The sequence below is a fragment of the Macaca fascicularis genome, chromosome 20 (assembly GCF_037993035.2).
Source record: "Macaca fascicularis isolate 582-1 chromosome 20, T2T-MFA8v1.1".
Lineage (NCBI taxonomy): Eukaryota > Metazoa > Chordata > Mammalia > Primates > Cercopithecidae > Macaca > Macaca fascicularis.
Genome location: NC_088394.1, coordinates 69,576,251 through 69,591,393, shown reverse-complemented (window position 1 = coordinate 69,591,393; position 15,143 = coordinate 69,576,251). Strand labels below are relative to the sequence as shown.

The 15,143-nt window shown below is 53.9% G+C and overlaps 1 protein-coding gene and 1 long non-coding RNA gene across 3 annotated transcripts in view; one reads left to right on the top strand and one right to left on the bottom strand.

Moving 5' to 3' along the window:
* VAC14 (VAC14 component of PIKFYVE complex) overlaps positions 1 to 15,143 on the bottom strand; it is a 115,313-nt gene that overhangs the window by 65,664 nt on the left and 34,506 nt on the right. For both annotated transcript variants that reach the window (XM_005592488.3, XM_005592493.5), the window contains exons 11-12: positions 10,176 to 10,320; positions 9,853 to 9,918 (exon numbers count right to left, since the gene is read on the bottom strand). In XM_005592488.3, coding sequence (XP_005592545.3) covers positions 9,853 to 9,918; positions 10,176 to 10,320 — 211 coding nt within the window. The remainder of the gene's footprint in view (positions 1 to 9,852; positions 9,919 to 10,175; positions 10,321 to 15,143) is intronic.
* LOC141409294 (uncharacterized) lies at positions 8,416 to 14,445 on the top strand. The gene is made up of 2 exons (XR_012429128.1): positions 8,416 to 8,566; positions 12,750 to 14,445. It is a non-coding gene; the product is annotated as an uncharacterized lncRNA (long non-coding RNA).

The window sequence follows — 15,143 nt, the reverse complement described above, 5'->3', positions numbered from 1 at the left end:
CCCAGGGTTATAAATTTTCCCCATGAGCTAGGCAGGGAACGGGGTGGTGCCTGCTGCACTGAGGGCAGCACGAGAGTGGTGCCCACTCATACCCGCTATGGCTCTGTTACCAAGAGATGAACCCAGGGGCCACGGCAGCCAGGAGAAGGCTCCTGCCTCCCTCCAGGGACCCGCTTCTTTCTGGTTTACTTGCAAGCTACACACAGCCCCCAAGCTAAGGATGCAGGCTCTGCCCCATAGGCCTCGCTTCCAATCTGCTGTGGGAGGGCCCAAAGCAGCAGGGCAGGCCCCAGATGTGGGGCACGTCCAAGGAGATGAGCTCCTCATCCAGTCAACCTCCTATTTGTTCACATTGTCAGAGGATGTTTCTGAGCACCTACTGTGGGCTGAACAGACTGTCCTCACAGAGCTCCCAGCCAACGGGCCATGATGGAGAGGGATTAGGGCTAGGAGAGGGTCTGAGTGGATGGGGGGACATAAAGACACAGAGGGAACCTGGCCCAGCCTTGATGTGCAGGAGGAGGGTGTGTATGTGTGTGTATGTGCACATTGTGTGTGTGTGTGTGTGTGAGAGAGAGAGAGAGAGAGACAGATGGACAGATAAACGAGGCTTCACGGAGCATATAAGTGAGATCTGGCCCAAGTTACTTAACTTCTCCAGTTTCCTCTTGGGGGAAATGGGGAAAACAAACCTTCACAGGGTTGTCTGATCATGAAGATGAACTAAGATCACTCACAGGGGGCCAAGCACAGGGTGTGGAACAGAGCAAGCCGGTGTGAAAAGGGTTGATCTCATTAGCAGTGGGGGGACGGTCCCAGTCCTCTACATCTCTGGGCTCACCTGGGCTCACCCAAGCTCCCACCCAGTCTGTGGTCCTTGTGACTTGCCAACAGGGAGGTGCCTGGGAAATCCAGCTGATTCAGCCTTGGAAGAAATTTTGGCCTCTGAGGACGCAGGAACGCTAAGTGGGCTGAAAACTGGGGGCCCTGGCTTGGCTGCCTCACCTAGGGCTGCATAGAGAGGGCACCAGGGCTGAGAGCTGGGGGCATATGGCCTGCAGTCTCCAAGCAAGATCTCATGCTGGTCTGTATCTGTGCTCCCAACCAGAGACGTGCACCAAACCCACCAGGGAGCATGTGAAAAATACCAGCCCCTGGGCACCCAGGCTCTGCTTGAGGGATAACTGAGGAAGGCCAGAGTGAGGTCCAAGCAGCTGGAATTTAAAAGCTCCAGGGAATTCTGGTGACAGTCCTGGTTTACATGGTTGTGCTGTGTGTTTGAGCTGGGGCTGGACAGTGTACTCAGCCCTGCAGGCAAGTCGCCCTGCCGCTTGGCTCTAGGAGGTGTGAGCGAGAGCACCCATTCCTGCCTCAGGGAAAGGCTGGCTGGGCTGGCTCCCCTTTGTGGGGTTCCTCCCACCCCAGAGGCCCTGCTGCTGGGAGAGCAGCCTCCCTTTCCACCACACTTCTCAGCCCAACCTCTGCCTTCACCAGGAGCTAGGCAGCACCCTCCTGGTCCCCAATCCACTCATACCAGTTACTGTGCCCAGCTCTGAGTCCTCACTGGTCCATCTGTCCAGGGCAAGGAATGTGGAGAGGTAAATACTCAAACCCTCCTAGCACACAGCCCGTCTTCCCTGGAAGGAGGCGGCGAGGCTGGCTGCACCTACTGTGGGTCCTCCTGTACTCTGGGGTGGCTGCTGTGGGCACTGAAACCACAAGGTGGGAAAATCTGGAAGAATGAGGGGTGGGCAGAGGCCCTCTCGGTGGGTATAGACCTGGGACTGTTACCTTGCTGTTCCCCTCTCTTCCCTAGCAACAACTTGCTGCCAAGCCTCATTTTAGAAGACCACAGTACTCCCTGAACTCCCAACGATGGCTGCCAGTACCTCTGCTGGGCCTGGGGCCCAGGTGTCCCTGAGGAAGAAGGCCCAGGACCGTGACTACAGTCTAGCTGTTTTGCTGGCTGGTAGTGGCTCTTCTCCCTGGCCCATGACTCCCTCTTGCTTGCTCTCAGAAGCCCCCAAAAGAAGCTGCAGGGACAACTGTGGGGAAAGGTGACAGAGGGCAGTGTTCCCCGCCCTCGGCAGGGCCCGGGGAGGGTGCCTCAGGAAGAGGGTCCCTGGGCCATCAGTGCCCACCCAGCTCCTCTTTCCCAGCAGGCTGGGCTCTTGCAAGAGTAGTCAAGTTCTTTGGGCACCGACACGGTACCCCTCCGTTCTCTGGGCTGAGGTTGTATCTTACTGCGTGATCTGATTTTAAAGATATCTGTGGAACTGAGGTGGGGGTAGAGCGGTGTTTTTGTTTGTTTTGGGGAGTGGATGGAATGAAAACTGGAGGGAAGTGAACACTGAGGCAAGAATCTAAGGAGGAAAAACAAGTCCTGTTCTTAGGGAAGACTGTCCGCTTCTAAGCAGGCAGCATTAGTATTCCAGGCAGCGGAGTCAGGACCACACAGATTCAGGGCTGGAAGGGATCTCAAACCATCCAGTCCAACCCCAGCACTCTGGGAAGAAAACTGAGGTGAGGCAGTGTCGTGTGACCTGCCTGGTCCCGTGAAGAGCTGGGCAGCGTGGGGGCAGAGGCCGGCCCACCTGATCCACACCCAGGCGGCTTCCACACCACCCTGCAGCAGGCCTGGCCACTGGCCTCAGCTCTTCTGGGAGAAAATCAGCCACATGGAAGATGGAGAGGGCTTCTGGACTGAGCCCTGGAGGGGAGCTGGGGGCCACCGGGTCAGTGAGCAGCCAGGGACAGCCCACGGGGCCTGGGAAGGTACAGGAGAATGAGGTCAGAGTTAAATGCACAGAGGGAGAAGGTGCATCTAGAACTGAAGGCCAGCCAAGGACAAAACCCCATTGGGTCAGTGGAGGGCCTGGGCCTGGATAAGGCAGTGCCTCTACCCTGGGCTGGGTCCCTGCTCTGCAGTGAGGTGACACCTTGTGTGGGGTTTTAGATGCTCCGGAATCAGACAGACTTGACTGTCAGTTCTGGCTGCTGACCGTGTACCCTTGGGCAAGTGATCCTCCTCACACCTCGGGATAACTGAGATCACTCCTGGACCGCCATGTGGATTAATTAAGACACAGATGCAACGCGCTCAGAGCGGGGCACAAACCCCCCAGACTTCAGCTGGTGCCCTCTCTTCCTCCCAGTTTCCTTCTACTGACACGAGGGGTTGACACATGACCCACCATGGTTCCTCAAGAAAGCCACAGTGGGGGTGGTGGAGGGGCCGTCATTGGCTCTCTAAGCTGCCCTCAAATGAAGGGGCCTCTTCAGCGGAAGCCCCATTTTGGGGTAGACACTGAGGACGGCAGTAGCAGGCCCTCCCTCTGGGGGACGGGAGAGAGCATACCCAGCCACCTGGGAACCTAGGGGCACTCTGCTTCCTCCCACCATTCCTCACAGCACTGCTCTGGGGTTTGGGCCTTCCCCGAGGTGGGACCCCAGGCCAAAGTCCCTGTCAGCAAGAATTAAATCCCTTTAAAGCAGGCAGATGAGCTCTGGGACCCAGCTGGCCGACCCACCAGACCACAGTGACAAGGACTGCTTGGGAAGGATAAGGTAAGGGAGTACGTCTGTGGACCGGGTGGCATGAGGCTGGAGAAGGAAAGGGGCATGCTGGAGTGACACACAGGGCTGCTTCCGCCCTGAGGCAGGAAGCCAGGCAGCTTCACCCCAGCTCTGCCCTGCTCTGGGCTGGGCTGAGGCTGCAGGCAGGTGTGGCAGCTGCAGTGGCACTGCCAGCCCAAGCTGGGCCACTCCTCTGGGCTCCTAGGCGAGCCCCGATCTATTTCTCTTTCTGGCGACTCGGCCTGGCCCCAGTGAGCGCTCTCCTTTCAGATGTGAGAACCTCCTGAGTTTTTCCAATCTATTTCTCCTGGGACCTGCACCATGGAAACAAACGAACTCTCCCCTTCCTCCCCTAACAAAGCAAATCACACCTTAAAATACAGTCTAGGCATGGCGGGGGGTGCTTCCTAGCGCCTACCCCGCTGGTGAGGGGCTGAGAGGCCCGAGACCAAGGAGGGCTGGATAGGGCATCTGCCACCAGAGTGAGGAGCCCCTCAAGGTGCCCCAGTCCTCTCCCCTCAGAACTCAGCAGAGCTGGGACATCGCTGTCCCCATGGTGTGTACCTTAAGAAACTTACAACAAAAGCCCCTTTCAGATGCCCTTACATCACTCCCTAGACCTTACCCTACCATCCTTTCCTCCTGAGTCACGGCCGTGCCACAGTGGGTGTGACGGGTGGCCCATGTTCTTCATGCAGTGAGTGGGTTCCCAAACTAGAAACGCTACCACTGCCATGAATACTGTCCTCAGAATCCTACTTTCCAAATTTTCCAGAAAGGTGGTTCTCGTTTCTTTTCTCTGCATCTACACCAGTCACAAAAGCCACAGACTCCCATCAGCAAGTTTTCTGTTACTCTAAAGCTACGGGAGGGGAAGAGAGGAGTTCCTCCTGGGTTAAGACTCTTCTCCAAAGTGTTAAGGACACCTGGCTCTGAGACGCTGGGAAGACTCTGGGGAGACTGTCTCTGCAGGCCCAACTGCAAAGAAAACAGTTCATGCTGGTGACTGAACCCTGCAGGGCATGCCTTCTGGATCTCAAAGGTTTTGCTTTTGTGGCTGTGGAGGCTCCGATGCAGGTCCTCTGCTGACGACGCCATTTCTCCTCCTCTCCCTGGACCCAGGGCGGCCAGCTGGAGCCCTTCCGCTGGCGAGTCAGGGATGCGGCACTGTGAACTTGCTGACAATGGGGCTCTGATGAGTGCGGCTCGTGCTGAATGCAGCCTCGCTCCTGCTCTGGGCAGCCTCGGCCCAGGAGTGCTGGGGAGGCTGGAGAAGGGAGGACGGGAGGGGACAGAAATGTACAGGAGGCCAGTCCTGCGGCCCACTGTGTCCTCGTCTGCCTTTCTATGACCTCAAAATAGAACTCAAGTCCCTCAAACACCTCTGAGGTCCTCTGCCCTCTAGAGACGGGCAGGAAAACAGAGAGGAGCCTCTGTCCCGACTTTTGCCGCTGAAGTGGAGGCAGGGAGGACCTGCAGCGGACGTGGAGCCCACTGCCCTGATCTCAATGTGCATCTCCAGGCCCTTTAGAGAAATGACCTCCTGCGTCGGAGGAGCTATTGCTTATCGCAGGTTTATGTGTGCTGGGTCCCGAGCTGAACATTTAACATTCATGATCTCATTTCATCCTTATAACAAACCTGGGAGCAAACTTCCATTATTATTTTCTGTTTATAAATAAGGAACCTAAAGCTGAGAGGCTAGGTTACCAACCATCAAGTGGCAGAGCCCGGGGTGGACTCCTAGACTTCCTGAACCCAAAGCCCGTGCTCTTAACCACCAGGCCTCAGTGTCACCTGGGCAGGGAAGGAAGAACCAGAGAGGGAAGTCGTTCAGAATCACATCGAAATTACAAAACACTGAGAGTATTCATCACAAGTGAATAAAACCTCCAAAAAAAGACTCTAAAGCGTTATTGAAGGACATTGAGATGGCTCACAGGACTGAGAAAGAGCCTGGCTCCTGGGTGGGGAAGTTCACCACAGCCAGACGCCAAGCTCCCCCAAACATACTTGTAACGACAGACAGGTCGTTACAATGCGCCGGGATCTGGGTGGAGGGGGTTACACTTTCTCTTTAAACACACCTATGAGGCAGGTGTAGACATCATTAGCCCCTTTTCACAGGCCCAGGGAGGGTAAACTCCTTGGCCAGCGTCCCTGGCAAGGAAGGTTTAGAGCTAGGATTCAAGCCGGGGTCATGGCCGCCTGTCTGGGACGTTCACATTCACTCAGAGGTGAATAGACATCCTTCCAGGTTTTTCTGGAGACTGTGATCACCCTCAGAGTTCTAAATGCAGGCAGGGAAGCAGCTGGGCCTAGGAGTTGTGGACTACCTGAGGTGCCACCATCGGGACCACGGAGAGGACCCCCTTCCCGTGGACACTCACAGGTGGGGGTATGGCCATCTGACAGGCAGAACTCACTCAGGAAGTATGGCGGCTGCCAGGCAGCCAACCACTGGCATCTTCTGGGCAGGGGAAGCAGCAGGCCCACCTCCCAAAGAGGGACCCAGCAGGCTGCAGTGAGCATGTACCCTGCATTCTACACTGTGGAAATCAGGGTCACATTTTCACTTAAAAAACAACTGGATCTCTAGCTATGGGAGGATTTCTACTCCAGTGCCAGGAATATTAATTAGACACCTGCAAATTCTTTTTGACAAAAGGGATTTTCAGATAACGTCTGCAAGGAGCAGGCGGTGCTGAGGAAACAGCCACTTATTTTGTATAATGGGAAGGCAGAAACAACTGAGGATGCCAGAGGGCGGAGACTAATGAGGTGTCACTCAGTGGAACTGAAGAACAATGGCAGACAAGACACCCCAGCGAGGCCATGCGCCTGTGGGACTGAGAGAGATAGTGGTGGCGGCAGAGCTGGGTCTCAGGCTCCGCCGGGCCAGCTCTTGCATCACGAACACCTGAGCACACTGTCCCCTGAGAGCAGTGGCTCTCAGCGAGAGGCAGGAGCATGCAGGTTTATCACAACCGTCCTGGGAGAGCAAGACATTTGCAACACAGATGACAAAGTGAATGTCCCAAATATACAAAGAGTTGCTACAGATCAATAAGAAAAGTGGACGAAGGATCTGGGGGCTGAAGGGGGAGCTTTTTCAAAGTACACTTACCGGCTGGGCATGGTGGCTCATGCCTGTAATCCCAGCACTTTGGGAAGCCGAGGCAGGCAGATCACTTGAGGTCATGAGTTTGAGACCAGCCTGGCCAACATGGTGAAAGCCTGTCTCTACTAAAAATGCAAAAAGTTAGCCAGGTGTGGTGGCACATGCCTGTAATCCCAGCTACTTGGGAGGCTGAGGCAGGAGGACTGCTTGAACCCAGGAGGTGGAGGTTGCAGTGAGCCGACATCACACCACTGCACTCCAGCCTGGGTGACAGAGTGAGATTCCATCTCAAAAAACAAAAACAAAAACCATAAAAACAACAAAAAACACATACACCTCTCCACACTCAAGAACTTCTGGAACAAGAGAAGAAGACCACAAAACCTTCCCCTGGTGAAATCATGAGGAAATGAGGAAGAAGATACAACCACACCCAAGCTTGCCTCCTGCTGCTGACAAGGGCTGGGAGCATGCTGGGCGAGACTTGGGCTTGATGAGGAAGCTGTTAAGGTCCCAGGCTTTGGTGTCAAACAGATCTGGCCCTGGGTTTCAGCTCCATCACCTCCTAGCTGGGTGCAGCGCAGGTCACGTGACCCCCTCAGGCCTTAGTTTTTTTGAACTGCAGAACGGAAGTGAGAACCGCCGTGAGGGTTCTACAGACACAGGTAAAGGGTCTAGCATGGTTCCTCCCATGGTAATGACTTCCTACAATTAAGAATCTTCCACGACAATCTGGGCTGCGGGGCTGCCTAGCTGGATGTGAGAGCCTTCGGAGGGAGCATTGAGGTTAACGTCCATGAGTGAGGACTTCAGTAGGAGGGGACCTGCCTGTCTGGCTGTGTTCCTGCTTGACCAAACAGGCTTTCATAGTCTTGAATCCCAGGGAGCTCCAATTCGAGATCAGGGCTGTTTGGAAATGTTTGAAAAATCCCTAGAGGGTACTTTCTAGATATCCTAGAAAGGAAGTTTCAGGAGAAGATGGGCTTTGTCTTGTTCATGGCTGTATTCCCATTGCCAAGTACACAGCACACCCTCAGGCTCACCAAAGATTAAACAGGGGACACTTAGGAATGTGATTCTGGAAAGGAACCAGGATGGCGTAGAATCAGGACTCACCACTGATGATTAAGGTCCCCAAATCCCTCCTCTAGAGAGAAGGGGAAGCAGGGGCTCTTCAGCGCTGTTATGGTACCCCTCAACTGTCCCCCAGAGCGGCTTCCATGCCCTCCCCAGTGCAGGCCCACAAGACGTGCCCCAAAGCCCTGATAACATTTGGCACTTCAGCAAATCGAGTTTCCACAGCCGCAGCCTGAAGAGCGCTGTTTAATGGACTGCATCTCCGCCCGCTCCCTTTAAATGCACACGCACACAAAAACCAATTTCAAGCACAGAAAGCTGGATGGGATTAAACAACTCAATTTAAAGGACTGAAAACTCAGCTGCTTCCAGTGAAGTCCTGGGGAAGGAACCAATCAGCAAAGTCCTGCTCTTCCTTTTTGTATTGAAATGAGGGCTGTGACTGTGCAGTGAGTCACTCCCAACTTGCAGGCAGAACGGGGCCACGTCCACCTGGGCCTCGCACTGCAGGGGGTGGCGCAGGAAGAGAGGGGGGGTGTGTGTGTGTGTGCATGGGGGCGGGGGGGGGGGTAGGCAAGACAGGCCAAGGGCATACTCACAGACCATCTGTTTTGGATTTTTCTGGTAATACAGAAAACCTCAGAGGACCTAGAGGCTGATACCTGCCTGTCCATTTCTCTCTTCAGCCCAGGTTCAGGAAAGCAAATTCAGGCTGCAAGACAGCTGCCCGGGCCCCCCACAAGCCTGGCACCAGCCTAGGGAAGACCGAGGAGCCTCACTCCATGGAGAATGGTGAGCAATAGCCCCCTTCCCAGTCCCCCCACCTAGCCTTGTCCGCTCTGCAGCGTGGGCCGGTCTGTTGATTCATGAGCTGGCTGCCTCATGGAGATACAGCTCTGCCCACAGCTCACAGTGCCTTGGAGCTTAGAAGAGGAAAGTGGGCTGATGCTCAGCTTGGACCGTCAGCATCTGAGATGCCACCTGTAGGGCTGGTATGGATGGAGGGATGGGATGCTGCCGTGCAATGGGCACGCACGACTGCAAATCCTGCCGCTTGGCTGGGAGGCAGGGGAACCCCGTAAAGGAACACCACACAATGGGCATGGCTGAGAATGGTGTGTGGAAAGGTGTGTGTGGCTGGGGCAGACTCTCGCCCAGATGACAGGAAGACCCAGGTGCCCCCTCCACCTCCCAGGCCAGCCTCTGTACTACTCTAGCTTTCTCAGAGGGCTCACTCCTGCTGCCTGGGATCTGGGTCAGCCTTTCCCTCTGTACCAGCAGCTCTTGGTGGCCCCAAAAAGGCAAAGCTTAAGGGTCCAATTTCAAACTAGAGGTCATAATGGAGTCCAGCTGAAATGAGTAACACAACCAACACTGAGTGTGCAGCAGGAGCCTGGCCCAGTGCTAAGCATTTTACATGGATCATTTTCCTCTCACATCCCCCTCTGGTTACTGCCCTCACTGAACAGAGGAAAACTGACATGCTGAGATGCGGAGATACTAAGTGTCTTGCCTTTGGGCAGCCTGACCCCAAGCCAAGCTCCCTGCCTGCCCTCTGCTGCCTCCCTCACTGATGCCCTGCCCATGTGCTCCAGAAGGGTCTACAGATGAGTCCTCAGTCCTAAAGTGAGTTTTTTTTTTTTTTTTTTTGACAGGGTCTCACTCTGTCGCCAGGCGGGAGTGCGGTGGCACGATCTTGGCTCACTGCAACCTCTGCCTCCTGAGTTCAAGCAATTCTTCCACCTCAACCTCCTGAGCACCTGGGAGTACAGGTGTGCACCACCATGCCTGGTTAATTTTTGTATTTTGAGTAGAGACAGGGTTTCACCATGTTGGCCAGGCTGATCTCGAACTCCTGGCCTCAAGTGATCCACCCGCCTTGGCCTCCCAGAGTGCTGGGATTACAGGTGTGAGCCACTGCGCCTGGCCCCAAAGTGTGTATTAAACACAGCTTTACCTCTAGGAAGGATGCACTGCACCAAAATAAGCATATCTCAGCTCTAAGAGCCCATCAGTCACTAACAAGGGGATGCAGGGCAGCCGATGGTCCATAAGGACGGGTGGCGTTGGTGACCTACCTCATCCGATTCATCCGATAGCGTCTGCAGTAGAATGGGAAAGAGGCTGTCCGTGTGCCGGAACATCTGGAGAGCAGAGAAGCAGGGGTGCCTGTGAGCGCTCCCTTCACCCCAGGTCTGTGCTCGGTGCAGTGTCCCGCTGGTCTGCACAGATCACTTCCCTCCCCGACACAACGAGGGCTCCTTGCAGCACCTGTCACTTCTCTGCCAGCCAGGGTTTCCTTAGAAGTGCAATGACCAAAATGCTACTAACCATGGGCAGGCCCTGGAAAACCAAGGCGGACCCGGAAGAGGCCCCTGGCTTGGAGGGGCCCGGGGCTCACCTTCCGAGGAGTTTTGATGTAGAGGTGGTAGAGCCACTTGAGAACTGCAATCCTGGTCATCATCCCAATGGCCGTGTCACTGAGGTGGCAGTTCAGGACCTGCACGATCCCGTCGAGGTGAAGGGTCACTGGGGCTCTTTCAGTGCTGTGGGTAAGACCGGGAGGGAGAGCAGAGGTGACGCCCACCATAGCCCTCTCCCACGGAGTCATGGCACCACCCTGGGCCTGCATATCCTGAACCACACACTGCTAACCACTGTCTGGGGGGTTCGGGGGTCAGGGATGACCCGATCCCACACATCCTTGCTGGTCTCCCACCAGCCCAGCTCGGCCCACCCTGGGCGTTTGAAGGGGGCTTCTCTCTCTCCCTTTCCAAAGGAGTTTGGAGGTTGCTGCTAGGTTGGAACCATGATAACCATGTTTAGGGGATGAGGACCGGTCTGCTGGGCTCCCACTCACTTTTCCTTTTCTTTCTCCAGCACCAGCCTGGCTTGTACAGGAGGAGAAACCCTCTCCGAGTCACTGAGCTGACCTGACCAGGCTCAGGGCATTAAGTTCAGACCCTTTCTTGAAAAAAACAAAACCACCAGGTCCAGACTATATGAGGGAAGGTCCCGATAATAACTGTTGACCTCCACCAGGCCCTTCACCGGCCACCTGAAGGATGTTTCTCGAGTGAGGTCAGGGATCAAGGCTTGTCATTGTGCCTTGTCACTGTACCCTGCCCCAAGGCATCTAAGAGAGACGCCTTGAGAGTTGAGACCAAAATGTGCTCCTTTGCATTGCGGAAGGGGTGACAGAGCCTCTGCCTATGAGAAACTGATACTGTTCAGGATGTACTTGTGTTCTGGTGGGCACAGGAAGCCCCCTGGCTTCTGTGGACTGAAGCCCTGCAGGTCCCCAAAGTCCTGCTAAGCAGCCTGCAGGACGGCGGGTGCTGCTGGGAGGCTATGAGTTGGTTTTCTGCCCAAAGCACTGCTCCCTGGCACAGGCTGGGTTTTCAAGGTGGGGGCAGCATGGGTAGAAAAACCTCAGGATGTCGGGGAGGGGCTCCCTTCCTACCAAGGCACTGCACTGTATTTCCCAAACGGTGCCGACAGGTGCAGGCCAGGGGATGCATTTCCTGAGGATCTGGGCCAGCAGATCAGTCCCATGCTGGTATAAAATGGTCTCTTCTGTGGCATTTCTAGGCTGCTCAATTATTCATTTGCATCAGGAACTGATGGCTGTGCTTTCCTCACTCGCCTGCAGCCTCTCTGAAGCTCATTTGATGTGAATCCCTAAAGGGCACGATTCTGCGCTCTGTAATTGCTAAGAGGAATTGCTATTTAATATGGTTTGATGATCCCCATGGTGCACGTTTCAGGGGCAAGAGTGGGCACATCTATCCTCTGGTGGCTGGAAGTTCCTGGCGTCTTCCGACGATACCGAAACATTTAAATCTTTGCTAGCCTAAGACAGACGGGGACAGTACTGCGCAGGGAGAGGAGTCTAGGGTGGTAAACACTGGCTCTGTCAATCTCTTAGTTTCTCTCAAGACCACTGTCCCGGAGAAATACAACGCCAGTCACAGATATAATTTTACATCTTCCAGTTTGCAATTAAAAAGGAGAAAGAAACAGGTGAAGTGAATTTCAATGCTATGTTTTAACTGACCCAGTGTATCTAAAATATTAGCATCTTAACATGTAATCAATATAACGGTCAATATAAATATTCCCAACAAAACATATTCTCTTTTGTGTCCTAAGCCTTTGGGACCTGGTGTGCATTTCACGGTTATGGTGCACCTCGCTTCAGAGTAGCCACCAGGCACTCAGTAGCCATGTGGCTGCCGCAGAGGCCCACATAGCAGTCCACGCCAGGACTTTCTGAGTGTTTTCTTGTCATCTCTGGCAGTTTCCTAGCTACTCCCTTAGCTGATGGCCAGCATTTACTGTTTTATCTCCCAGTCCCTCTTTTTCCTGCCCTGGCTGGCCTCCCGCAGGGCTCCTTCCCTTGCGTTCTGTTCCATATACTTCTTGGGCCGGCAGAATCCCCGGGCTAGAGAAGCTCCTCTGGTCTCGTGTCCTGGTGGTGGAAGAGATGCCTCCCTATAGCCCAAGGCCGTATGCAAAGCAGGTGAACAGAAGCTACCCCCACCCCCAACCCGGTCTTTCCTGACCCTGAGAGCCCCAAAGTCTGTAGTGAGCCCCTTTTCAGCAAGAGCCACAGGGACCTGTAGGCTGCCAGGGTCCAGGGTGTCACAAGGACCCCAGCCTGGCCCATCACTGCGACAAGCTTAGCTGAAACAGCACCCCCTGGGAGGACGGCCTTGTTTTTCCTTGTTTCCCTGGGAGACCTGGGACTGCCCTGGAGCTGCTGGTGAGGAGGGCGGTGCCATGATCAGGTCCCCTGCTCCACCGTCACGGGACAGGATCAGTGGTGTGTCTGAGCCTCTGAGGGAATAATAGCTGTGATAACAATGGCAGCCATGACGGTTGTGAAAGAACGCTCTGCTGGGTGCTTTCCTACACAGCCTCATGACACTCCTTAAAAAGCCTTATGACCTAAGGCACGCCACTTCCATTTCAGAGAAGAGGGAACTGAAGCACACAGACGTGAAGTCACCTGCCCAAGGCTACACGGCCAGGGAGTGGTGGGGCCGCACTTTGGATCTGATCAGTCTGACTCCAGAATAATCTCATCTGCCACATGGCACAGCCTCCTGACCAGGGCAGCAGGCTCCGAGAGAGTCCCTGGTGGCATCGCCTCCACTGTCTCCTGGGAGGAGCAGCAGAACAGCAGCTCCTGTGTGGACCAGCCCCTCTGAGCCCAGGGGATACCTGGCAGCTCCAGGTGTCCGTGGAACATTAGTACACACTTTTCAGCTTATTTTCGAGTCAGAAGGGTAGACAGTGGCTCACACCTGAAATACCAGCACTTTGGGAGGCCGAGGCAGGAGGATGATTTGAGGTCATGAGTTTGAGACCAGCCTGGGCAACACAGCAAGACCCTGTCTCTATGAAAAATTTAAAAAATTATCTGGGTGTGGTGGCACACTCCTATGGTCCCAGCCACTCGGGAGGCTGAGGTGGGAGGATTACAAGATCCCAGCTGCTGCCAGCTCCCAGCTGTCAGCTCACCTATGTGAGCTATGACTGTGTCACTGTACTCCAGCCTGGATGACAGAGCAAGACCCTGTACCAAAAAGAAAAAAAAAAGAAAAAGAAGGGGAGACAGAGGAAAGCCTGGTGCTCCCCACCTGCGCAGGGCACACTCAGAATCCAAAAGAGCCAAGACGCCGGGCTGGATGGCCCCTCCGCAAGTCGAGCTCCGCGGCTCACAGTGGCCCGGAGATGCTGCTGGCCAGCCCATGGGGCCTGTCCTGCAAGTGGTGCTGTGTCAGGGCCAAAGAATGGCAGCGTGTCACGGAACTGGTATGTGAACTGGCAGCATTTCGTGTATTAGCATTCTCTGACTTTCTCCACAGCAAACACCTGAACACAGTGAATCTGAAGGTATGCGGCATCTTCAGGCTGCTGCTGAGGCAGTCCCGCCGCACCCAACCAGAACCTCATCACTGAAAGGGACCTCACGGTTCAGGTAACACAATCCTTCAAGGCACAGATGAGCAAGCCCAGGTCCAGAGGCAGTACGGGACCCATCTGAGACCATGAGGCCATGTACCAAGCACTCATTCCCTGGGCTGGAGACACTATCCCTGGGCTTTTCCTCCCTTGCCTGGCTGGAGGTGGAGATCATGGGAAGCAGGTAGACCCTAGAGGACCAGGCAGACTGATCTGAGTGCCTGGGAAAGGGAGGGTCAAGATCCCAGCTGCCATCAGCTCCTAGCTGCTCTGCTGGGCCGGGTTGGCTGCTGCTGCTGAGCTCTGCGCGTGCTCAGCAGGGCAACTGGGGCTCTGGGACCCTGTACTCTTCCTAGAGGGGGACACTGCATGATGTGCTCAGTTCCCCAGCTGATGGGCCGGAGCCTGAGGGGTAGCACCCTGCTGTCCTTGCTTACCTTACCCATCAAGAACAGAGGGAGCTCACTCAGTTTAAAAAACATTTCTGCGTCAGTTCCAAAAAGTCTAGACGAGTCACTCATGGGGGCTTCTGAGTTATTTCAAGGTGTCTGCAAAATTCCATTTTCATGGAACATTTTCTCATAAAACATCTTATAATGAATGTCTTACACATACACGCACTACAATTTCCAAATGCATGGCGCTGCTGTGGCTGTTAAAATATAGATTTACTGAATAAAGCTTCTGATACTACCAATAAATAATAAGAAGTTCCAGTTGTTCTCTCTGGGAGACAGCACTTCATTTCTGTAACGTCTAACTTTTTACGGTGTTCGGGTTACATCTCTAATCAAATCAGAAGAAAGGTAAATCTAAAAATAGAAGAAAGGTAAATCTAAAAATAGAATTGCTTCTGAAATTGAACTTGCTCTTTAAAATACAGATAATTATGATTTTTTTTTCAATCAGCAGAGGCTAAAAGCTGGGAAATACTGATTTCTAGAACTTTCTGCCTGCTTATTTACACGGCAGCTAGCTACACCGGGAGAACTGGTGTCACTGAAGACATCATGACCCTTGGCAACAGCCTGAGCATCATAGTGGAGGTTGTTCATACAACACTTGTTTGAGAACTACTAAATCAAATGAGTTAGGGAGGCCGAATGCAAAACTTCTGGAACTCTCCAACTGCAACTAATAAAGTTGAATGCATGGGCTCTGGAGTCAGACAGATCTAGCTTGAATTCCAACTTGGCTACTAATTAGTTGAGTGACTTTGGGCAAGAAGTTAACCTCTCTGGGTCTGTTTCCTCATTTGTAAGATGGGGATAATAACAAGGTTCCTGTAATAACAATTGTAGCTAAAATGTGTAAAGTGCTTTCTGCGGCCCAGGCACCATGCTATGTTCTTGACACACTTAAAAAGCTTTTAAAAATTATGATTATTGAGACAGGGTCT